General features: G+C 36.2%; 2 protein-coding genes across 2 annotated transcripts in view; both read right to left on the minus strand.

The window, feature by feature from the left end:
* Positions 1–951: 951 nt before the first annotated feature.
* Positions 952–8,247, minus strand: si:dkeyp-75h12.7 (uncharacterized). The gene is made up of 5 exons (XM_067443845.1): positions 7,962–8,247; positions 7,251–7,471; positions 7,007–7,166; positions 4,382–4,500; positions 952–2,906 (listed from the first exon to the last, which is right to left on the minus strand). Exons 1-5 carry the CDS (start codon positions 8,188–8,190, stop codon positions 2,394–2,396), a joined length of 1,242 nt encoding a protein of 413 aa, XP_067299946.1. The 5' UTR covers positions 8,191–8,247; the 3' UTR covers positions 952–2,393.
* Positions 8,248–10,084: 1,837 nt separating this feature from the next.
* tesk1b (testis associated actin remodelling kinase 1b) overlaps positions 10,085–27,151 on the minus strand; it is a 35,111-nt gene continuing 18,044 nt past the window's right edge. Inside the window, exons 6-11 of the mRNA XM_067443860.1 lie at positions 25,197–25,279; positions 21,345–21,435; positions 21,074–21,157; positions 19,999–20,085; positions 14,899–15,001; positions 10,085–11,458 (exon numbers count right to left, since the gene is read on the minus strand). Of these exons, the coding sequence (XP_067299961.1) occupies positions 10,422–11,458; positions 14,899–15,001; positions 19,999–20,085; positions 21,074–21,157; positions 21,345–21,435; positions 25,197–25,279 (1,485 nt within the window). The 3' untranslated portion in view covers positions 10,085–10,421. The remainder of the gene's footprint in view (positions 11,459–14,898; positions 15,002–19,998; positions 20,086–21,073; positions 21,158–21,344; positions 21,436–25,196; positions 25,280–27,151) is intronic.

The raw sequence follows: 27,151 nt of genomic DNA on the forward strand, positions 1-27,151 counted from the left end.
CTAGTGTATGTGAGAGTTTGATTGCAAGAGATTGGACTAGATTCACATTTATGCTTTTACTGTTTGTGCTGTAGTTAGTTGACATACCATGCCATTGCAATACATAACAGGAAAAAAAAGCACTGCATAGCACAAAGAAAAAACTAAACAAAAGTAGAAATGTGAACGTCCAATGGAAAGTATAGAACATAGACAGACATATGACAACTTGTTTAACCATTTTGCATGTAAAGACTTGTGATATGAACTTATGCCTAAATGTTGTGCGGAGTGAGACTATTCAACAGAGACCATTATAATACATTTTGATCAACATGACATAAGCAATTGATAATGGCGGAAACAGCAGATAATTGTACATAATCATTTGCAACTCGTTCAAAGAAATGGAAAAACTGCTTTTTTTTTTAATGCGCACAAGTGACACAATTGTGACGATTGAACAGGGAGTTTGAGAATTTCAATTCTGATCTGAGAAATGTACCAAGCGACTGTAGTAGCACATTAGAATAAAAAAAAAAAAAAAAAAAATGCATCATCCGTTAAACATGTATATGAACCCCACATTAGGATCTGTTCGGAGGTGTCCTTCTATAACAATGAGTGGTTCTGATGAATATGGTGGTTTTAAAGGTTTCTCTGGATGACGATCTGTGAGTGTTCCCTGCTGTGCGAGTCAGATAATGAATCACACCTTCCAATAAGTATTCTCATGCTACTTTATTGCACAGCCTATGTATAGAAATTGGCCAATGGCTTAGAAAGATATGGAGCTATAAAGTTCAAAACTATATATATATATATATATATTTTTTTTTTTTTTTTTTTTTGGACTTCATAGGTTTTTTGGATTAAAACGTACACCCAGTTTGTGTACTGACTGAGCAAAATTAATCATTCTTCAATTCATTTTATGTTTATTAATGAAGAATACACCAATGAAGAAAGACAATGCATACACAAACCAAAACATTACTATAAAGTGATGATATTTGGTTAGAAAGGCAGTGCAGGTTTATTGTGCATTTCTTGAAATGTCTGTTAGGCTAAGATGTATGTTCATGTATTGTATGCATGTTGTTTTTCAGGCTTGTGGGCTGTGGTTCTTTAAAGCTGAACCTAAGCCATGCAGAGTTTTTTCCACTCTGCTGTGTTCGGTCAACAAGAAACTTGACATTTAAAACTCGAGTCATCTGTTGAGTGAAATGGCAGTAAATATATGTGCTTTTAGAAATCAGTTTGGAGGCGGTATATATGCCACTAATGATTATGGCTATAGGAAAAGACAAGTCAAATAACTCTTTTTAAATATCGTTTTTTTAACTAATTAACCTTCACCGTTACAGTACCAAAATTAATTTGAACCAATTACGCCTCACAGAACTTTACATGTAGATGCCACATACCTGTACGCCTTCTCAAAAATGAGAAAATAAAAAACATGCGTAATTCTATACAACACAACACTATACACTATACTACAATTTTCCAGAACCTAGAGTCACACTCAAATCCTGGGAGCGCTTCCATAAATGTTCCAAAGAACCATCAACATCAGCAGAAATTGTGCACCTTAGCGTGGTTAGCTGTAAGACACGGTCCGCAGAAAATGAGAGTCAAAATGGGGCAACTCTGAGTCAGAAGTCGAAAATACGGAGCAAAAAAACAATGAATCGAGCCATACAGAAACCATACCTTACATTACCCGGACAGAATAAGGATTTATTGTGCTCTGTTGATTTGAGTGAGTCACTGGATTGTGTGTTGGCAATGATGATGACTGCTAGATTCAGGTCAGCGACGTTTGACCATGAGAAAAGTGCAAGAAGTGACACATTTCACCCTACAGTAAAGAGAGTACATGCTTAACTCCATTTGACCTGACCATTAGAAGCCATCTAGACTAAAAAGTCAAACTGTTTATTCTAACTATATAAATGCATGTTACAGATCTTATTGTGGATGATTCATCCATGTATATTTCTTTTATTGTTCTCACAAAAAAAGTCAACTGGGTGGTCAAGCTAAATTGGCACCCTTCTCTGGTGACGTTATTTAGTCCGTTTAATCGTCGACCCTGCAAGTTCATGTTTATCGGTATCCATTTTGAGTGCAATGTCCACATGCCAAAATCCAATCAGCAACCAATGCATAGAATGCCCCTGCCCTACATGTTTTCCTTTTCAATAAATTGTTACAGTGAGATTTTCATCACAATACAGAAGAAAAGATACAGTGATACTTCTGTTTCGTTGCAGGAATAGTGGGCGAAGAGGCTGAAGCTCAAGATGACATTTCTCTGGACTAATAGCACTAAAAGAGCATACCCGTATCAAAATCAGACACAGAGCAAATCCATAGTTAATAGTCGGATTAAAATAGCTGTATTCAAACTAAATGTATTCAGTCTTTTGGGAACAACCTGTAGTTTGAATTTGCTCTGAATCCTTTTCATCGGTCTCATATTCAGTTATAAACAGTTCAACATCTCCATACCGCTCTAGGTCTTCACTTGACATCTCGTCCTGTTGAGTGCATTTCACTTGCACCGAGCTCAGAGGAATGTTCGCAGTCTCCTCACGCTGATTTTGATACGGGCATCCCACTTGTGCTTCTAGAACCGGATGTGATGGAAACAGATGGAACTCGTCGTTTTGGACTTCTATGTCCAACTCTCCAGACTCCACAAAATCCTCAATGTAGTTTGGATTGTGCAGGATGGGGCTTGTGTAATACCCATTGCCCAGGCTTTGAGAGTTGTGGTAAGAAGACTGGTTGTCCGTGAGTGTGAAGTCACAGATGGATACAACAGAAATGTGGACATCCTCAGAGCTCTCGTTGTGTGGTGCAGCCTTACAGGAGTCAATGAAAGTCTCGTTCTGAAGTTCCAGGTCTTGAAGTAAAGCCTGGAAACACAATAATGGTTTGAACTTTAATTTTAAACCACCTGAGAGATGACCATTCAAAATATTACACTTGGTTAATAAATGCATATAATGCTGGTTTGTGACAGATTAAACAATTAATAATTAATACAACGTAATAATTCTGCATGAGAACACTCTGGAGAAAAGAAGCTACAGAGCTTTCACTGGGGGAGTTCCCTAAAGTACAAAAGTGAAAAAGTACATCTTTGTACCTTTTTTACATAGTACCTTTTAGGTTATGTACCATTGGTACTGCACCAGTGACAGCTCTGTACCTTTTTTTATGAGAGTAAAGGTTGAGCTCCTTTGAGTAACTGGTTTTATTTGTATCTAGAATGACTAAAATGCTTTGGAACAAACAGCTAGTCAAGTGTTATTTTACTGTACATCATACAAAAGTAAATGATATCAAAGTTTAATTTGATTGGATGGCTGGGGTTCCAAGAGTGCTGATATGGACCCTTATTACAGACTGACATTTCTGCACTACATAACATTGTAAATCTGCAAAAAATAAAAAAACAATGTATTTTTATAACACAATACTTGTGTTTTATTATGCTAGCATTAAATTACACAAAATTACTAAACACTTATGATACAGCTGATGAAGGATTATCTGTAAACGTGACATTTTCATCTATGTTATTTTCAGTATTTCAGCTGTAATTAAAACAAAGCCGCTTGTTTTCAAACTTAACTGAAACTGGGAGTAGTGCTTTATTAAAGCTGCAGTCCGTAATGTTTTGCACTCTAGTGGTTAATAAACAGAACTGCATGCGTCTTGCGGAAGAACATTGCAGTCGGAGCTACTTCTCTCTGTTTATGTCTATGGCGGATCACGCAGGGACTGTGCTCTTCCGCAGCGGTACCTACCAGTCTGGCCTGAAATAGTCCCAATATAAATACTTATTTTAAGTGTACCATAATGATTGTACATTCTCATTATATAATTTTGGTAAATCTTGAACAAGTTACGGACAGCAGCTTTAAAATAATAATTTATTAAATGATTTATTAAATTACAATTGATTTTGTGATTCCTGAAGTTAAGAACTGTATTGTTTTCAGTAAAAACAATAGTTACTTCAGCAATTCATTTTAATCTTGTAATAAAACCAAAATCAACAATGGCTTGGTTTTTTGGAGATGACAAGAATTGAGTGATTTGAAATGTGATAAAAACGACCCAAAGACTGTTTTTATTACTCAAAAAGCTAAGATATTGTCAGATAAATTGCCATTTGTAGCTCTCTAGCAGAGCTAATTTTAAAGAATTATCTGTTGTTAAGGGTCATATTCAGATCACACAGAGCCGAAGCACAACCAAAACAATGTTCTTACGCAAAATGAATGCAGTTTTTTTTTTTTTACATAGTTTGCCTTTAGCTTATAAAATGAATAGCAAACTTGCAATCATGTTCAAAATACTGTTAAAATATAAAATCCAGTACCAAAGATCTGGGCAAGGGACGTTCAGAAGATGCACAGTGCCTCCAGAGCAGAAATATCACTAGGCCAAGAGCAATGAGAACAGCACACGCAATCATGACGATGAGGCTCATGAAGCTTTCTGAAGAAACACACACACACACACACACACACACGTCTGGTTCACTATCTTTGTGGGGACTCTTCATAGGCGTAATGGTTTTCATACTGTACAAACTGTACATTCTATCCCTCTACACTGCCCCTGCCCCTAAACCTACCCATCACAGGAAACATTCTGCATTTTTACTTTTTTTTTAAACTAACGCACGCACACATTAATGCCGACAAACGCTGAACAAACATATGCAAAGAAATAAATGTGAACTGCATCCAGTGCTGAGTAGTAACTGATTACAGCAGATTAAAAAAAAAAGTAATTTTAAAATACTCATAATCAGACTACCGGTAGTTACTTTTTATTAAATGACCACTAGTTGTTATTCTCACAATAGCAGTTAATTATAATTTATAATTCATTGATTCTCCCTACTATTTCTACTAATTTACATTTATTATTTCCAGGTTTGTGGAACTGAACACACAGACTAGTCATGTATGGCGGACCAAATTACTCAAAATGAAATAAATAAATAATGAATTCAATTAAACAACAATAAAATGTAACAGTTTATTCTGAAATAATTCAATAATTAATTTATTAATTTAATAATTTATTAAATAATTTATTAAATTAAAATAAATAAATAAATAAATCTGTTTATTTTGTAAAATTACATGAAATTGTTTAATATATTTCACAATTACCTCTTCCACACACACTATTGCTATGTTTAAAAATCTATTTTTTCATTATTTAATGTGCTTTTTTAAAAAGACGTTTTTCATAATAGTATGCTGCATTTACGAATAACGCATATTTGACGAATTATGCATTTCCAGAGCACGATTTTCTCAAAGATTTTTTTGTCATAATAATAAAGGACATTTTACTAATGCCAATCAACAGGCAGTGGGCGGAGCTTGGCTCTGATTGTTCAAGCCTTTCAGATAGATTACTTTTTTCTGTCTGGGTCTGGCAGGGGGCAAAGGGAAAAATTCAGGAATTGATTGAAAATGAATATGGCGGTAGGAATTGATCAAGATAAAAACACAGCCTAAACACAGCCGCAGTTCTTATGTTTTCAGGTTTTTAGAAAATTCAATAGAGTCAAAATACATTTTTAGTCACAAATAAGAAATGAGAAGTCAACACACCACACACAGACTGATCTGTCTTGTCTGTCGACTCTTCAACTTCAAACCAATCAGAGATAAGCTCCGTCCACTGCCGGTTGGTTGGCATTTGTGAAATGTCCTTTATTATTATGAAAAAAATCTTTGGGAAAATGGTGCTTTGGAAATGCATAATTCATCAAATAGGCGTCATTCATACATGCACCATAGTATTATGAAAAACGTCTTTTTGAAAAAGAAGGTTAAAACAATGAAATTAATTATTTTTAAACATAGCAATAGTGTGTATAGAAGAGGTTGTGAATTATATTAAACAATTTCATGTAATTTTACAAAATAAATAGATACATTTATTTATTTATTATTACTTATTTAATATTAAATTAAACTAATTATTAAATTAATTAATTGTTTAATTATTTTATTATTTCATAATAAACGGCTACATTTAATTGTTGTTTTATTGATTTCAGTATTTATTTAATTATTTCATTTTGAGTAATTTGGTCCTCCATAGTCATGAGCAACTAGTCATAAGCCATTAACTGAAAACGTAGAGCCACAGCATTTGATCACTCGATTTACAGAAATCACTTCACCTTTAACAAGTGTTTTCTCAACATTGCATAACTAAGCTCCTGACAAATACATTATTTGAATTATTACTCAGGGAGTCATTTAACCATGTATTACTGTCTTTGGAAGGCTTTGGTCTTTCAAACACATTCCAATATACAAATTCACATAATTTCATATTTGAAATTCATATTCCCCAACTTTTTTTGTCAGCTAAATCTCTTTGACCTAATATATTTACTTGAAGTACCTCCTGAGACTTTAAGTTCATAAGTTAGGTCAATAATAAAATTAAGTCAATAATAATAATTAAAAATCAAAGTATGTTCATAGTTTTCTAATGTTGGTTAATGGTCACATGACAGGGAGGTAAACAAATACATCTTTTTTTAGTGTTTTATTTTGATCATTTTTTTATTTCATTTAATTTATTTAAATGTTTAGGATTTATTTATTAGCTTTTTATTAAACTCCCTGCAGTTCCATCATGAACTCCAGTCTGGGAAACCAAGACGTAATGTAATATTTAATACATTTCATGTTGTTAATAACAAAGAATATAATATATTTTCTTTCTCTTTGTATTTTTATAGCAATATAGCATAAGATTATCCTATTTAAATCAATGTGATAAGTTAGGTCAAAAGTAATCTTAAAAATAAGACAGATTACATTACAAGTGTAATGGATTTCGTTACGAACTACAGTTTGCCATACAAGTTGTAATCAGTAACTAATTCAAATTACAAGTAATCTACCCAGCACTTACGGCATCATTAAACCACAAAATAAGTATAAACAGAAATGATGCAGACCAATCTTTGCTGGTACGTGAACACACTGCGGGAGGCTCGATGGAGAGGGGGCCAGATCTTCAGCTGTGAAGTTGGCCACAGCACAGTACTCTTGCCCTGGTGTAGGAAAACCAAATTCCACCTTGAGTGTGTTTCCAACCATCACTGCAACAGTGTGTGTCTTCAAGAAAAACAAAACAGCTGAACTCTCCATTTAAACAAACGGTAAAATGGGGTTAAAGGGATGTAAAGATGAGTTGTGCACCTGTTTGTCTGAGAGGTTATGTTTGTTGTATAGAGTGACTGTGGCCAAGACACTTTTAAAGTCCTTTATCGGGCAGGGGCAAGCCATCTCCTCCTCTTCCTCATAAGAACTTCCTTCCTCTTCACAGAATATGGATGGAGCACAAGGAAGATTTACCGTCACCCAGAGGCTTCCATTGTCCATGGAGATGCTTATGTTGGGGGGGCTAAATGTGGCAGCAGCTGGCAAAAAAAGAGAACGTATTAAAGGTGCAATCTCACTCTCAACACTTTTAGAGGAATTGTAACATATTCCCCCGTTTCACAGACAAAAATGTCAGTGCTATTGTTTTGTCTTGAGATGCACACAGTAATGTTTTTTTTTTCCCAAGGGACATTTATAAAAGCGTCTAAAATGTCCTAATTGAACTAAGGTTTAATCCTGGCCTAATCTTAACCCTGTCTGTGAAACCAGGCCATTGTGACAAATAATATTCATATTAATGAGTATTATTGATTATAATTAATACTTGTCTGATTATATGAATTAATAATGGACAGATGGCTATTATATATCAAACATGTTTCTCAACACATTATCTATTATTAGTGAATGCATTTCTGTAGCTCTTTTTTGTAAATGGTTTATTCAATGCAAATTTTCAAGCTTTGTACAATATTCCTAATTAATTTTTGGTGAGGTTTAATACTTGGTTTGAGGATTAATACTGACAATCATTTATAGGGTCACAGGGAAGAGATTTATTCAGCCCGGGAAGCTCTTCTGATGTCAGGCTGATGTCGTTGTAGTTGTTTAAGCTTGGAAAGACATGTGACAGATCACAGCTTTGCCGGGAAATCTGGATGCAGTGTGAAACATTTTTCCATGATGCACTGCAAAACAAACACACAATATCAAGATCACTTAATGAAGATGCCAAAAAATTCTTTACGGTGATCATCTGGCCATTGATCTCCAGTGGAAAACAAATTTATATTTCTGACTTCCATTTTCTTAAAAACGCAACTCTTCCACAGGGCATGATTTAAAAAGGAAAAAAAAAAGCGAGTAAAGATCAAACTGAGCTTGATCGCTAATGAGTCATTTTCTTTTTCAATTCTCATTCAGAGGAAACCAACAGCGTGCCTGAAGAGGTGACAATAGCCTGTCTGCTTTGGGGCAATAAGATTGGATTGTGCTTGACTGTGGCTTTCTGCTAAACCACACAAGTTTCACCTCTGAGCCCAGCGCTCTACTGCTCTCTGCGTCTCACTCTCATTTCTCCTATAAACAACATCTTCCACGTCATTCATAGCTACTCATGCGTTTCTAAAGCTCTTCTTTGTGTGTAGATGAGACTAACTGCTGGGGTATCCTGGTCTGGACAGTGTAAGTCGTCTTAGGCTTGGCATCAGGGCAATTCCACTCAAGATAGCATCCCAAATCGATTGTGCGGACTCTGACATCACAGACACAGAGCACAGTCTCTAAAAAAAAAAACACATGAAAACAAGAACATGTTGCACCTGTGTATATCACAGATGTGACCTGAAAACATCTCGCACGCAGAATACAAAAGAGCAAAAAAATATACACTTACCTACATTAAACATCAACAGAAATAAATATTCCAGCAAGTTAAGGGCAATGACAGACATCCCCACATGTACGCTATTTTAAGAAAGAAAAAGGAAAAAAAAAGAGAGCTGTATTTATCAAATGTCATATGTACAAAAGCTGACTGACAGCATAATTACATTGTAATATTTTTTAAAAATGACGTACTTATATAATGAGGTTAAAAAAAACAAAAACAAATGCTCGCATAAAAAGATTTACCTTAAACAAAAGATTGGAGAGGTTTCATTAGCTCTTACTTTCAGTGGGTGAGCAGATAAAGTGAGAAGAGGACAGATGTCACAGCGTCTCTCATGCCACAAAACCACACAGGGACTAAACCCACTAGCAGAGGAAACAAAAGCAAAGGAAGAGAACAAAAGCAAAATGCTAGCAAAAATGACATTAAAACAGTTTCTGTTAATATACATTAAATTAGATTCAAATAAATTAATATAATAAATACATTTAATGGTAACACTTTAGAATAATGGTCATTAGTTAACTACATTAGTTAACATTATCTAATAATGAACTTCACTTATAACTCATTTATTCATTTATTCTTTGTTCAATTCAACACTTCCTAACGCATCTTTAAAATCTTAACATTAGTTAATGCACCTTGAACTAACATGAACAAACCATGAACAGCTGTACTTTTATTAACTAATGTTTACAAAGATGAACAAATACAGTAACAAATGAACCGCTCATGTTGAGTTCATGTTAATTAACACATTAACATTAAATAATGACCATTAATCTAAAGTGTTACCAATTTAATTTATTCCTGTAATGGCTACTCCTGTCTTCAGTCACATGATCCTTCAGAAATCATTCTAATATGCTGATTTTAGTGCTCAAGAAAAAGGTATTTTTATCAATATTAAAAACTGCTGTGCAGTTTAATAATTTTGTGGATTATTTGATGAATTGACAGTTCAAAAGATAAGCATTTATTTAAAAATTAAAGTATTATTATTAGTATAATTATTTTTAATCTAACTTACATCAAACTTTACTTACATATAGTAGCTATATTATATATTTAACACACACTGTAATCCATGGTATTTTAAACTTTACATATATACATACCTTATGCATAAAATTCAGTAAGCATGTCGTGGTTGCATTGTATACTCGGACTCATAACACTTTGTAGCCATTTTACCATGTGACGCTCAACATGTAAAGTAGCTATACTACAAATATGTGACTCACATCCTCCAAAGACAACACAGCCGGTTAGCTCATGTCATTTAATGTCATTAATAAAATAATACATAATTTTTTTTCTCCACAAAGCATCTTCATAAACTTTCAAATAATAGCAAAAATAACAAAACATATTAACAAGGTGTCATTAGAAAGGCATTAAAACCTTTTGGAGTGTTCAAGTTTAAAGGACTAGAACAGGAGATCAGAATACTAAGTGATCCACCGAGTCTAAACAATAATACAGTTTTTTTTCCTCCAGAAAGGCATTTTTGAGCTTGATCTCAGCTCAAGCGCATTAAGCAGTAGCATATATTTTTTTAATATATAGTGCTTCACCTATATAACATGCAGTTATAATTTATGTGTCCGTGTGCCAGGCAGAGCAATGTTCGTCTCTGTGGGCGAGGGAGGCAACGCTTTGCACAGAAGCCTTTTCCCAGCCGCGTCGCCATTCAAGTTCTTATAGGGGTTTTGCCGAGGTCCACGAGCGCAAATGGAGGGGAAACTCATCCCTGCTAGGCAGCAACCCGGACAGGATATGACCTCATCCTGTTCCGGAGGCGCAAGAGGCGTAGTGGCACCATTGGAGTTGTTAGCCCCCCACCCCAGAGATCGATTTATAGGAATAGTGCTGTTGTTGTTATCCGTGTCTAGTAACGGAGGTAAAGAGGGTGGTCCGTTGGAGACCGGGGAGCTCCAGCCATTGGAGAAGAGTTTGGTTGAAGTAGCGCCAGCGCCATCTAGTGTATCAGGAGAGCTGGTGCAGTCCATAAGCTCCTCAATGTTCTCTTCTAACACAGATTTGTTTGGAGACATCAACTCTAAATCCAACTGGAGACCAGAGTCTTCAGCTACAGTTTCTTGACTTCTCATTTCAAGATTCCCCTTGTCAACGGGAGCGTCGACAAACTCACTAATATTAGCCAAGTCAGGAATACTCTCATTGCTCATGGTCAACAGACTGTCCAACATATTTCCATTGACTGGATTTGCATCTTCTGTGTCCATAACACTTTTATTATTCTCGCATTTCTCATTGTCACCGGTGCCGCATAATGACTGAATGTCTTCTGGTGTGCAGGGCAATGATTGGCTGCGTCTGTGAAAATGGGGCGGGCCCTTGTCACCAGAGACAGGGCTGCTGGGGTTAGGAGGAAGAGCAAAGGTGAGGGAAATAACTGACTTGCTGGGGGTGTCAAAGAGCTTGATGCGGCCGCCGTTGAGGTCTTCTCGCTGGGAGAAGGGGTTGACGCGCATCGGTGTGGTCTGAGTCAGGGGAGGGGACGGAGGGAGAAGCACGTCTGACTTGCTACGGCAGAGACGCTGGTAAGCAGGAATGTCTAGGGAATGCTTTTGACTCAGGGGTGTTGTGTTTGTGGACATCTGGTCTGGAAGGGAAGAGAAAAACAAACTCAGGCTTAAGGCTCAGTTTTTACCACTTACGATACTTAGTTAATAAATTAGGGTCCTATGCTTTTCATGAAACAGAAAACACAGATGGAATTAATGATAGAATAATTAATAATATTAAATTAATTAATAAAACCTCAACAATTTAATCATTCATTTTATTATAATTAAATTGATTGGAAAGACCTTTTGATTAAAACGTAATTAAGCCATTCAAATGAAAAAAAAATTACAACTATTAATTAACTGTTGTTAAATTGTAAGAGTTTCACTATTTCAGTTAATCAGACATATTTTTGTAAAAAAATAAAAAAATGAAATAAAAAAATGAAAAGGAATTAAACTTATTACCCGTGTATGTTGCGTTTAATATTAATATTAATAATTTAATATTGAAAGTTGAAAAATTAGAAAACAGCTCATTTATTTGTATCTCCTATTCTTAATTGATTAAAAAAACGAGAATTTGGCTTGATTTTATATTTTTATGTTCAGGGATAGTAAATGGATAAATGGCTTGAATATTTGATTCACACATGTGGCCAGGGGCATGAAACACCTCTTTCCGCTGATTGGTCAACCAAAGACCAAACCGTGCCAATTTCGGTTCTTCAATGGTTCTGTGCTCCAATGCAGAATGAATTCTTAAAGTGTTCATTACAGTAATCCCTTCTTTTATCAAACAACCGGATATTACACACATAAATTACTCATCTGCCTACTTTGGCTCACCACTAGTTTTATTTATAGTTGTTCAACTATCAAAATCTATGTGGCAAAGCTGTGTGACCCACTGGACAGCACAGAGAAGCAGTTACATTGCAGCGAAGCGCATCAGTATCGGTTTAAATGTAAATATGCAGCAGTTTTAACCATTATTTTAGATAGCAAGCTGAGTTTTGAACATGGAATAAAGCTGAAATCAAATGAATGAATGCCTTTGCAAAATAAGTAATTGTAATCACTGTGTAAATCTGATGAGCAGTTTGCAAATAGGTCTACATATCACTACAGAATTCAGATGCAACTTCTAATTGATACTGATTTGATAGGTATCAACCTATTGTCTTATTATTCTGATAGAATTTGTCGAGTACTTTTAAGAATTTTTCATAAAAGCTGATAACTACACATTTCTAAAAGCTCAGAAAAATTGCCCCTAAAAAATTAATAACTGATAATAGGGAATAAATTGCTTTCACTCCTAGATGACGAAACATATGTGATACGGTGTGTCCACAGAAGTGCTCGGAAAACTTTGTTTGCCTCCTGCATGGTCCTGCAGCGATCCCCTCCATCTGGTCTTCAGCTGTGCGTGTCATGCCTCGATGACGTCATCAGGACACTGCCAAATTGGGAATATGTAGCAATAGAGCCTCTAGCGCTGGGAGAAATATAAAACACATTGTACTGTGGCGCTTACAGAGACTTCCACCATCAGCTCTGTTTTTCTATTCAGAAAAGTTATTAATATATATTTTTTACTTTTTATTAATTTCTTGTTATTTTTCCCTTTTCTATTGTTGCTCTGAGAAGTGTGTTATAAATAAAATCTATTATTATTATTATTATTATTGTTATTATTATAATATAAAATAAACTTCTGTTCTATGGCTTTATGGATCAAGGTGTCATTACAGGATTTTGATATCTTCTCGTAACCGAGTGAGCACTTCCTGGACCTGTATTATATATTGTATTATAATGGATATTTAACATTACCCCTAACTAGGTGTGCTGTAGACACTGAACTGAACAACAGTAATTTGGAGGAACAAATAACATAGGCCTGTTGGATAGTGACATAACACAAGTTATAAAATTACACCATATAAGCTATTCTCTATGAAAACAAACAACAACAAACCTAAAACTAATAGAACATAACCAAAACAATAAATGTGCTGTTATAGTAAAATGACATTAATACAAAATAATGTCCTTTATATCTTATTATATCTATCATAATTCAAATTCATCCCTTGTCCAAAGCTAAAATCTAAAATAAAAGGTATGACTGCTGCATATTTACACAAACCGATACTGATGCTTTTCGCTGCAATGTAACTGCATCTCTTTGCTGTCCAGTGGGTCACACAGCTTTGCCACATGGATTTTGATAGTTGAACAACTTAAAAAAACCAGTGGTGAGCCAAAGTAGAGACTTAGAAGTAAACACCCACGTCTAGGATTGGATTGGATTGGAGAAGATTTGCATATTTAATGAGCTTAAGCTCCCCTGTCAGTTCAGTTCAGATGAGAGAGGAGAGATTGATGGAGAAGCGGCAACCGGAATGATTCTCTCGACCACAGGGCTCGTAAACGTCTTTATCAAACAAACACAATGATTCATTTATTTTTCATCCACCCGCGATTGATTAGACTATTATTTTTATATTACACATAGCCCGCAAGATCGGACGATATAAGCGCGAACTGCGCGCACACACAGTGCTGTCAAAATTGCTCAAATTACATTTGAATTTTATTCCATCTAAAACAAACACGAATATTCAAACTATTCAAACATCCGGTTGCGCATTTTGATATACAGTTTAAATGAACAAACTTTGAATGCTGATCAAGAGTTGTGCAAGCAATTTAAGGTCGCAAGACTCGCGACTCTTGTCCCAAATATACCAGGCTTCATTCAGTGATTGAAACAAATATTAATATTAATTGAATTTTTACAGCATATTGAACTCTCAGAACGAGCTCTGCTGTGGTAAACAGGAAACTTTTCCTTGACATGAAACGGTGAATAATCCCACCAGTGAAAGCAGTGCATTTATCCTTTATTCATGCAATATCTCTTCAGTCAGAACAGTAGCCTACACTTTAGTGTTTCTGTTTAACGTTAAATAAAATGAGGGATGGTATGCTTACTGTATCTTACATAGCTTGCATATAACTTTATCTCACGGCTAAACAATTTTACCTCCTACCGACCAAAATCCAATGTACCTCCAGACATGGCTTTTTAGATTATGGAGTTAAAATCGCTTTCTCTGCTGCGGTCGAGTTGGACTCTGCAATTTCTTCATTGCAAGACGCGTCAACTTTCAGCATTCACAGTGCGACTCCTGTGACCTGTCGCTGAACCCCCATGCGCGCGTTCACTCGCAAAGCAGACAGCCAGCCTCTACTACCGCGGCTTTTTTTTTTTCTTTTTCTTTTTTCGAATATTCATTTTCACCTTTGTTTTTAAAAAACTATTTGAATAAATTGAAAAACTAATGGACACTAGAACACTAGTTTCCTAGAAACTTTAAAAATAAAATATGAATATTATATGATTTTATCAACATGAATTTGCATTATGCATGTGAAGTAATTATGCAAATGTGAATAGAAAAGAAAAAAGAAGCCTTCTGACAACACATTCTCTCCGCTGTGTGTTTTTTTTTTGCTGACTTACCCTGTACATCAGGCTCCATACATTCACTCTGCTCTCGATCACTCACTCTCTTCTCCAGCTCTGCCACCAGCTCTGTGAATGAGGGTCGACTGTCTGGGTTCATCTGGGAGAGAAGAAAGAGACAGACAAATTAAAATGCTGAATTTTTAAAATGTCATGTAAACACTTTTGGCTGATTAAAATGAGTCACATTTTTGAGAAGTCAGACTATCAGGCTTGAATAAAGCATGTGTAGCTTGGCTTCAACCAGCATTTATGCATATGAATTTAACCAGAGCCTTGTAAGATGAGCCTCCAAGCTAGCAAAAAAAGTACCGGTAGTGGTACACTGGCAAAGGGACAATAGCCCGTCTTTTTAAATGGATGTCAATGGAGGAGAGGCTTCAGTATGCTTATTGCTTAAAGGGGGGGTGAAATGCTGTTTCATTCATACTGATCTTTTTACACTGTTAAAGACTTGGAATCCCATACTAAACATAGACAAAGTTTCAAAAGTTAAGGTGGACGTTTGATGGGAGTATTTCTTTGTCAAAAATACTACTTCCGGTTAGTCATACGTTTCGGCAAGTTTTTTGAGATCATGCGTCCCCTTTGACGTTAATGGGGGCGGAATTTCCTTGTATGGGCCTTACGGACAATTCTACCGGAAGCGCGTGAGAGAGAGAGAGAGAGAGAGGGAGAGAGCGAAAGCAACAGCCTACGCCCATCAAAGCGCTGGCTTGTAGGATGCTGGACAGGTGATGTGCACATAACAATGTCACCAAAAAAGTGCGTTTTTGGTTGCCAGACCAAGACAGTCCTGCACAGATTCCCCAAAAACCACGCGTTAAGGCAACAGTGGATGTAATTTGCTTTTCCGGATCAGCAACTGAGTTGCGCGAATGTTTATATCTGTTCACTGCATTTCGGTGCCGACTGTTTCATAAACAAGGCCCAGCTCGACACAGGATTTTCCCGATCGCCTAATGCTGAATGATGGAGCAGTCCCAACGTTAGAACCGCAGGCGGTGAGTGAGACTGCTTCAAATGTCTGTGTTTTTGCCTATGCTCATAGCCCAAACATGGCTGTATCTGATTAAAAGCCATATTTTTATTTTGAATAAAGTTTTTTTCCCGCTGTTAGGGATGACACAGCTTTACGACGCACTCGACTCAACACAATAGCAGCAGCGAGCACACGTCATTATTTAGCTCCGCTCACACGATACGCCCCCACCCGCTCGGCTTTTTTCGGAAAGACTCGGAACAGCGCATCTTTCTTATATCATTATAAAAAAATAAAGACTTTTCGGAGATATGCAGGATGCAATGCTACTCTATAGGTACTCAAGATTGACATGACACTGACTGAAACTGAGTGTTTCACCCCCCCTTTAAATAACTGACAGCCTTCCTAATAATCAACAATGTGTTTGCAATTAAATATTTATTTTGAAGTGAGCAAGATTTGAAGTTTACAAAAATCAAGCCGCGCCATTCTTATCTCCAGAACTCCGCTCCGCGCAACAGAATATATAGCCTATATCTATCTGAATTCGATACATGGATTATTACAGAGTTTATTGCAACTACATTTAATCTCGTTCTCATCAAACAACCAGACTAATAAATTGACACAATCCATAGTACCAGGGCAGAGCCTAGACCAGTGGTTTTCAAACTTTTTTTTAAAGCGACCCTCTTTTTTTTTTTTTTTTTTTTTGCGACCCATATATAGGCCTACAACCATATACATTCAAATAAGTCAAGCCAAGCATAACAATACTTGTATACAATGGGCCATTTGACTGTATTCTCCATTAAACCACTAGATGGCACAAATATTCAACTCAGCACTTTTCTACACAACTGCTTTTGATCCTTGATGCGTTCGCAACGCAAAGTTGATTCTGCACTAATTTGATAACTAGGCATATCTATGGGACGCTAATTAACTGGTTAACTGTTAACCAACAAGACTTTTGAAAGAGAGAGAAAAACAGGTAAGTCACGTATAAGTCGCATTTGATTGCATTCATAATAATACCAGTAGGCTAAATAAAGCGAAATATTGTACTACAAACATAGGTTATTTTAGTTCCCCTCACTCCACAACAAATCCTTCAAATGTAACGGTATTCAGAACAGAAGGCTATAACTATATAAAGTCAAAACGAAATTATTTAATGAGGAACTGAAAGTAACCAGCGTTAGACTCACGCAGCCTCACTCCCTCATTCGAGTCCCAATGTTTCCATATTGGTGATAAATTTAGATGCTAAAGCATTATTTATTATAGGCTTTGGCTACTTAACTCGCGTCCCAATATTGATGGGAAAAAATAATACTCTTCACATGCGCAAAAATGTGCTTGAGAAGTGCACTCCCGCGGGAGTCGCGGAACCCAACGCATATAGAGTGCGGCGCGGGACTAGATTTGATGGCTGAGTGCGGGCGGTAGCTACTCGTGTGTGTGTGTGGATTTCGGGAGAATAAAACTATTTGCATGACCACAGCAAAATAAAAGAATCTATAAAGAAAACATCTAGAAACAAATAAAATGTTATAAAATAAAATAAAAACAAATTACAGTTGGAGGCAGAGTATAACACATTTTTGCCGTGTTGTGCAATGGAACCAATATATTGGTTAAACAAAGCCGATAAAACAAATGTTTATTTCTAGAACGCAATGGCCAAACAGATTCATTTAAGAGAAAAATCCCATCACCGCTCAAGAGTTTTTGTGCAGTGCTGAATTCTGTATGCAGACAAATCCTTTGATTATAGAAAGTTTAGACATTATAAAAAAAAAGATTCATTGTGCAGTCATTTTTATTGATAACAGAGCTTTGTGAGATCGCGTTGAACTGAGATGAGAGCTTTTTTGGAATAACGAGCGCACTTTGCGCGTATTCTGCCAAACCACGCAGGAAAAAACTATTTATACTTGTATGCGGACAGGAGCGGGACAAAACCTAAAATCAAAGGTTTTTACAAAACCTAAAATCCTAGCTTTTTTTGTTAATCTGTTAATTATTTAAGTCAATATATATTTCATGTATTTATTTCTTTTATATAGGCCTATAGAATGATTTTATGGAAAAATAAATATTTTTACATTTTTAATGTAAGCTAACTCCATTTTTCTTAATTGTCCTGGCGACCCGTTTTTTAAGTCTCGCGACCCACCCAAGGGTCGCGACCCAGGGTTTGAAAACCACTGGCCTAGACAGAGCTTTCTTCTACATTCGCGTGCAGTGAAATACTAATTTATCGTATTAAATATAATTTATGTGGCATCTGCTCTCACAACTAGCTAAACTATTTGGCACACTTATTAGCCTTCTTATTCAGCTGACCAACTCTCAATTTGTGAGCCGGAGGCTGTGTGCCGCACTGGACAGTGCGAGAGACTGGCCTAGGCGCAGAGCAGAATGGATTCAAGGCTGCAGCGGTGGCAATACAGCATCTGAAGTTGCTTTTAGATGTATTTACACAATTTAATGCTGAGAGTTTAACCTGTAAATACATTCACACAGCAGAGCAAATATATAGCCTAATGCAATGACATTAGTTTTATACAAAATGTTTTGAATACAGAAATATGAAGAATTAAAAGATGAAACGAATATTAAATATTGGCAGTAGGTGGCAGCAAGTCACTGTGTTAATGAATGAGTCATTTTATTCATTCGATTCACTCGAAACGCTGATTCATTCAATAATACAAAGGCTGTATGGCTGGTGAATCACTTAACCGATTTGTTCAAAGACTCGGCTTCATTCACAAATTAACTTGGCTACTCTGTGCGCCTTATGTTGCGAGTCGCACAATGATCTGTGGGTTTGCTTTAGAAATTTAGCTGGCAGAAAAAATAAAACATTGTTTTGAGGGACATACTCAGTGTTAATGAAAAAAAACAACTGTGTATTGCAAACATTGTATTGATCACTTAACTACAACATTCTCTGCTCTGTTCAATGAGTCGCGCATCTTTGGCACACATATTTCAAGAGTTGATCAGCTAAATAAAACAGGCGGTGTGCCAAATGTGACAGCAAATGCAATGTAAATTAATTACAATTTATTATGAGAAACAAATTCCACCGCACGCAAAAGCATAGGCAGAAGAAATAATAAATGTGTCGTGCCATTTATTAATATTGTTGTTTGATGAGATAGCCAATAGACCCAGATGAAATGTCCGATACATTCTCGTCCTCGCTTTCCAGTGCGTCTCGTCACTCCAGCAGAGATTTTTAGAGTTGGTCAGCTAAATAAAAGAGCGGTGTGCCAAATACATAGCTAGGAGTAGTTGTGAGAGCAGATGCCACGTAAATTAATATTTATTAAAATAAATTTGTATTTCTCTGCACGCGAATGTGAAAGCTCTGTCTAGGCTCTGCCCTGGTATGGGTTGTGTCGAGACATTTATTAGTCTGGCTGTTTGATGAGAATGAGATTAAATGTAGTTGCAATAAACTGTTAATAATCTGAACAAATGTATCGGATAGATACTATTCTGTTGAGCAATGTACAGAGCTAAGAACTGAAGGCACTCTTGATCTTTGGTTGACCAATCAACCGAAAGGGGTGTTTTGTTCCGGCCATGTTGAGATCGAATATTCAAGCTGTTTATCCATTTGGGTTTTATTGTTTTTCCATTTGGCGAATTAGAACAAAGTGTCATTAAAGGATGTGATAAATGAATGCTTTCGTCGTTTTTCTGTTTGGAAGACAAAAAGGAACAAAACGAATTATCCGAAAGGTACACGAACCATTCCGTTTACAGCACTACACATTTATTGTTTATGACATTCTCAAACAGTGATTGACGGTTGTAAAACTCAGAGCGATTCAATTATGTTAAATCTATAACGTGATTGGTTTATGAGGGACACGTGATCCAAGTTGACAGTTGAGCCAATGGCCGCGGAGGTTTGTGTCATGTAATAGAATTAGAGTACAATTTGTCCTGGCATTGTGCGATTGCTTCAGAAAAAAGTTGATTTTATCTTTGAAAAATTCAATCCGCATTATGTAATGACAGGCAGATGAAGACTGTTGCTCGATGTGAGATGTGCAGGGGAATATGGATATTTATGTGTGAGGGCTTACACTGCAGCAGATGACTGTGAGGTTGAAGAAATGAGGTGGACAGTCTTCCACCATCTGCCGAAAGGCCTCCACATCCAGACCAAAGTCCTGAAACATAGAATGACCACCTAATTAAGTGTTAAGAAAAAAGGTACAAACCGCGTGGAGCACAAGCTGTACGGTAGAAGAAAAGGAACATCACCCTGACAATGATTGGTTTATGATTTGTATGTAATAGCATGAAAAAAAAACTATTATACAACAAATTATTAAACTTATCAGCATGATTAGACACGACACCCTTATTTGCTCAGCATAATACACTACTTCATTGCCAGTGCTGTTATCTCACATGGAGTAAACTATGATCCGTATTCATAAATTGAGTGAGTACATGAGACTGGTGACAGGAGTTGGCCTGACATTCGAAGACTAGGTGGAAGGGTGAAGCAAACAGATATAGACCAATAAAATAGCACTATAATAATAGCAATTTAAAACATGCTTGCCTTAATAAAACGTGCTTGTTCACCCACTTTAAAACTTTTTCCATAAACTGAATACAGAAGGCTATCGGCTGAAATGTTACTTTATGAAGATTTAAAAGGGTGGTAAAACAAGATTTCACTTTTCTAACTTTAGCTAGTGTGTAAGGTTGCTGTTTGAGCATAAACAACATCTGCAAAGTTACAACGCTCAAAGTTTAAAGCAAAGGGAGATATTGCTTTTAAAGAAATCAATTTCTAAGGACTACAGAAATTATAAAAAAAATAATAATGAAACTTTTTTTTAAACAAAGCATGAACACATGTTACACCCCACAAACACAATCAAGCCTTTGAAAGAATTTGTGGTACCACCCATTTAAATATGGATATTTTTCTTACACAAACGCATCAATTTACTTCTAAAGGCATGTATTAACCTCCCGGAGGTTATTATGGACTTCAAAAAAAAAAAAAAAAAGGCCAACAAAACAAGCTTGGATTAGTCATAACTGAACTTTAATTCGTCTGAAAGAAGAATATCATATACACCTAGGATATTTTTGGCATTTGATCTGAGCTTATAAGATGCTGTATGTTCAGTTTTTCACCTCTGTCCGGGGTAGAAAGTCAGGATCCGCCTGTATCCGGCCAATAATCTCACAGAGAATGATACCGTAGGCAAATACATCCACCTGTATTAAACAAAAGTGTTTAAATCTGTAAAAACCTTATTGCAATGAAGAATATTCTCAATCAAAGAGGATAAAAGGCACTAACTTTTGCATTTGATATTGTAAAATAAAAGTAATCTCATAAGTACAGTGGGTTAAACAGCCATTTTAAAGGACTCTGTTGGTAATCAATCATATGGTGTTTGACCTTTTCATTGTAGTGTTCTCCTCTGAGCACCTCTGGAGCCATCCAGTAGGGGGAGCCGACGACAGCCAAACTCTCTTTTCCAGCCTCATCACTTAAACAGCCAAAGGGAAAACAGGAAAATTATTTACTTAAAGTGAACCTACAAGTTCTGTTAATCTTTTTATAATTACTTGTCATTTCCACATTTAACACCCATAAATCCCTAGTCAATTAACCAACAGCATGATTATGTGTGCATGCATGTATAAAAATAAAACAAAACAAGGTCTTGTAAGATCTTAATTATAGATGGCATACTCATACACTGCTGAGAGACACTTCCTCAGTTTTATTTTGGTCTGGGACTGTGTACTGGCATAAATAGACTGAGACGGGAAGAGTGGAGAGAGAGAGAGAGAGAGAGAGAGAGAGAGAGAGAGAGAGAGAGAGAGAGAGAGAGAGAGAGAGAGAGAGAGAGAGAGAGAGAGAGAGAGAGAGAGAGAGAGAGAGAGAGATAGAGAGAGAGCGAGAGAGAGAGAGAGAGAGAGAGAGAGAGAGAGAGAGAGAGAGAGAGAGAGATAGAGAGATAGAGAGAGAGCGCGAGAGAGAGAGCGAGAGAGAGAGCGAGAGCGAGAGCGAGAGAGAAGGGAAGAGAGCGAGCGAGAGAAAGAGAGATAAATGTACCACAGTGTAAACACCATTTGGGGATGTGGGTTACTCAGAGAGGGAATCTACCACAGCAAACTGCTGAAATACTTTGTCCTTTTTAGGAGAGCTTTCCAAAAAAGCCTTCATTTAGCAATCTGCTCGGACTTCTTCAGATATACAAACATCCGTGGTTTTACAAGTAAACATGAAGCATTTGGAAGCACACTAAAATATGCATTACATAACATTTAAGCAAATACAAACATTGAGAAAAATAGGGTTATGCCAACTGTAACTGTAACACACACACACACACACACACACACAAACACACAAACACACAAACACACCACCACCACCATTAAAATAAACAGGAATTCTGGGTGGAAACAAGTCCCCAATGAAATCACATGTACACACTCTGGATATGTCAGAATAAAACACTAGCTTACTACTAACTGTATACACTAGTATATATGTTCAAAATTAGTAAGCAAAACAAAATTTATTATACAATAACAATTTCAAACAGTGGTGAAAACTTATCTAGCTGTGTTTAATTGAGCAGGTGGCATATAATTAACATCTTGGTAGTTTGTATTTTTAGTTAGTATAACTTTTTTTATTACATTTATGTAAATAAGAGCCTAAACAAGAAACTGTTATTCTAGTTCTTTTATCATATTGGAATGAGAAGGTTAAATCAATCCCATTGTATTGTGGGATGCATTACTTAATGCAGTAGCGTAAACAAAATTGATCAAGGTTTTCAGTAAATTTATTGTATAATCTTTTATGAAAGATTATAAGTAGTAATTTATAAAATGTTCTATAAATGTTGTTACTGAACATTATATTAAATCAAAGAAACCTGAGAATCAATTGTAATAATATGTCACAACATTACGGTTTTACTGTATTCTTAACACATAAATGCAGTCTTGGGGACCATAAGATATAAAATATTATAATAAATAATAAATACACAGACCAAACTTTTAGACGGTAGTGTAATTGCATACTATGCACAATACAAATACACAAACTATACATACTGTAAAATAAGAGTATGCTATTCTGAACATTGGCATTCTCTTATAAAATACACTGAGATGGTCAAGGCAGAACAGAAACCGCTCTAATGGCACTTACATCACACACACTATGGTTCCCATTAGGTAATGCTTGTGCTGAGACAGCGTATTAAAGGAAATCTGAACAGGGACTTACAGTACAAACCACTGCTCACAAACTTAAGTTAGTCAAACAGAGGCCCTGTGCTGAGGAATGGATTACACAAGCAGCGGATCACTTTAATATGTTGCAGCGTGAGTGCCTCACTAAAAGGAATGTTAATCCACAGGAAACACGGATTAACTGTTACATATAGTGCGGTCTACACTGGACAAACAGTTTCCATTTATATATAAAAGCACTGGAATATCATTAAAAGTAATCCCTTACTTAAAGGTGCAATGAGTTATCAGTTTGTGTTTATATTGTGCTGGCCAACATGACAGTCATTTCACGAAAGCAATACTTTTTAGTTGTTCATTTTATTGCAGAATGCACTATTAGTAGTCAGTCAGGATTAATTTATTTTGTAAATAAAACTCGACATGGTGGCCCCCTTGAGGTAATGTAAAATATCCATGTAAAATTTCTGGAGTGAAAAACAAACAAACAAAAACACCATTCAAAAGCACTATTCCATAAACCTTACCTACACATGGAAAAATGCCAGATTTTGTCAAATGCCAAATCACCCCATACACTTTAAAATATGCTTTGCAAGCCCCCACGTACTGTGTATAAAGACCTCAAATCTAAGTGATGTGCTGGTAAGGGCCAATTTACCTCCTCTCTTCATTTCCCATTTCCTCAGTAAAAGCCACTTAGCAACAGTATCATGAACATAGTTGCCAGGAGAATAAATTTATCGACACAATTAAAGCCACCAGCTATCCTCACATTAGAAGCATTATCAGGGGAGCGATTTATTGCAAGAATAATGCATATCATTAATATGCTTATATGATGGTCCTATATTGGCTAATGTCATAATCAGATTTCTGAATACTGAAGTGCTCTTCGTAGGTAGACCACTGTTCAAAAATGTAAGTCTCTTTTACTCACCAAGACTACATTTATTTACTCAAAATTACTGTCAAAACAGCAATATTGTGGAAAATTATACAAATGTACAATAATAAAATCTATATTATTCTATATTACTATATACATATAGACTATATATAGACACATTATACTGTATATTATTATCAATGTTGAAAACAGTTATGCTGTTTAATTATAGATGTGGAAACCAAACCAATTTTTTCAGGATTCTTTTATGAACAGAATGTTTAAAAAAAAGTCAGTAAAAACAGTATTTCTCTGAAAAAAATATTATATTATTATACACTACAATATATTATTATATTACTATTATTATACACCATAAATCAGTTTTGATCAATTTAATGTCCTTGCTGAATAAAATAATTAATTTCTTTTTTAATTTTAAATCTCACTGACCACAAACAGTAGTGTTTTGTATTTGATAAACTTTTTCATACACCCCCCCAATATTTTTTTAATATGTAAAAAATGTATTTGTACTTTAGTATCTGTCATGAGTTTAAGACCTTCATTTGACACCTTAGTAGTGTTTAATGGGTGTGTTCCCATTAACTTAGGAAATTAACTTTCCTTTAATCTTATGAACATCATTTAACTTGAAACATTGAGTAACAGTGAGATTTTTTCCCCAAATGTTATTCTAGCCGAGCGTCTATATGAACTGTATGTGTGTGTGTGTGTGTGTGTGTGTGTGTGTGTGTGTGTGACTGCATTAAATGTACATGCTTCAAATCATGTGTGAACAGATACTTGGGGCTATTAAGGGTAAATGTCAACATCATAATTCAAGCATATCTCAGGTATTTAACATCCATTTCAATTACACATGTAGCTCTGTGTACACAACTACTGAAACAGCAACAGGACATGACTGGGCTGGATGTGTAGAGGTGGCCCTAACCTGAAGATGTGCTTACTACATTACATGCTCTTAATCATTTACTCTCCAGCTATAGATTCAAGTGCTTCATGGGAAAATGGAAGCTCATCAATCAGTCCTGGGCTGCCTCCAACTCCCTCTCTAGAATAGTGTGGTATATATCTAATCTTATCTCTTGAGTTATGAAGATGCAATTTACTGACCTATGATCAGGAATTTTCTCTGCCAGGCCAAAGTCCCCCACCACGGCACTGCACTGCCCATTCTCCCAGCGTACCAGACAGTTCTAAAATACAAAAAAACACATTCAGAGAGAAAGATGATCATTTGTGTCCTTACCGTTTATTGTGTTTATTTTTTTACAGAAAAATTAGTAACACTTTAGAATAATAGTAATTAGTTAACATTAGGTAATGTATTAACTAACATGAACTAACCATGAGCAGTTTATTTGTTGCTGTATTTGTTCATCTTTGTTAACGTTAGTTAATATAAATACAGCTGTCCATGGTTTGTTCATGTTAGTTCACAGTGCATTAACCAACGTTAACAAGATTTTAATAATGTAGTAGTAAATGTTGAAATTAACAAAGATAAATAAATGTGTTATAAGTGAAGTTCATTTTTAGTTCATGTTAACTAATGACCATTACTCTAAAGTGTTCCCGAAAAAAATTGCTTAAAGGGGTGATGAATTGAGAAATCAACTTTCCCTTGAGCTTTTGATATACAGCTGTGGAAAAAATTAAGAGACCACTTAGCATTGATTTCTCAATGTTAAGTGGTCTCTTGATTTTTTTTCCAGAGCTGTACAAAAGTTCATGGTAATATAAGAATATCCTGTAAGTTTCAGAGCTGAAAACTTCCTTGTTAGTCAAAGAAAAGCTTTTATAGACACCAGGCCCCAAAAAATGATTGTGTGCCTCATCGTGTTGCCAAACACCGCCTCTACAGAATAATAAGCACGACTAATTCAGTAGCCCAGCCCACCGACTCATCTAATTAGTCTTTCGCCGAGCCCCGCACCGTACCGCACCCCTTAGTTACTGTTGCTACGTCTGACAAACAAATGGTCAAACACGACCAGCGCGACAGATTGCCATGACAGGAAGAGGTATTATACCTGTGCATGTCAGTTACCTTTTTTGGAGCAATACCTCCACGATATCCTCCAGATCGGTAGCCTGGATGCCAGCCGAACTTAGCCCCGCCCACACCAATTTTTGGGTCGGGCGGTTCGGTCTAGACTCGATCCATAAAGGAGTAATTATGCCCGAACAAAAACTGTCTGGACCAATGAAATCATCAGGACGGGCTTTAGACGATGACGGACAGATGATAAACAGTAACATAATCATGCACGTCATCAAAGGGGCTTGGATTATATTTGTTCGAATCCTAAACGGAGAGCTTGTTTGTTCACCTTCACTATTTCTCTCAAAATTGATGATCATGTTGGGTAAGTACTCTGTGTCAGAGGTCTTCACGGGTCCAAAAATTCATACCCGAACCCGAAGAGACTCGCGATGTTCTATACAGAACCAACCCGGACCCGTCTATTATTTCAAAAACTGGACCCAGACCCGTGCAGATCCGAGAAATGCCAAAAATATATTACCCGGAACCGACATGGACCAGTCTATTATTTAATAGCTGGAACCGAACCCGGCGGGAAGACACAGAGCCGACTGGACCTGATTGTCTCATATTACACAATAAACTGCTGTTAACAAGTTAATAAACAAGCTGCGAAAATTGACTTTGTCTCAGCCTACCTAACAATATAGCCGTTGTCTCCCGTCCTTGTACCTGATTGTGATGTAATTACTCTGTAATTGATCCAAGCATGCTTAATTCACTCATCATTTCAGCTGTAAAAGTGAACTTTATTTCACAGTGACGGATTTATGAGTTAACTCGCATAATAACTTCGACTGTTTTGCCTTTTAAACAAATAACTATTGCTCGTTCAGTGCCATTATTTATTTGCCATAATCTCTGAGCCGAGTCTGACTAGCAGAACTGTATGAGCCGAGTCTGACTAGCAGAACTTTAAGATTAAACAATACGGTTCATTCATATTATTTTTAAAGTCATCACAGTCCCTGCGGAAGCTCGGGTTGCCATAGAAACATGACACGCGCTTGAGACTACACTC

Source organism: Pseudorasbora parva, chromosome 1 (genome assembly GCF_024679245.1).
Source record: "Pseudorasbora parva isolate DD20220531a chromosome 1, ASM2467924v1, whole genome shotgun sequence".
Lineage (NCBI taxonomy): Eukaryota > Metazoa > Chordata > Actinopteri > Cypriniformes > Gobionidae > Pseudorasbora > Pseudorasbora parva.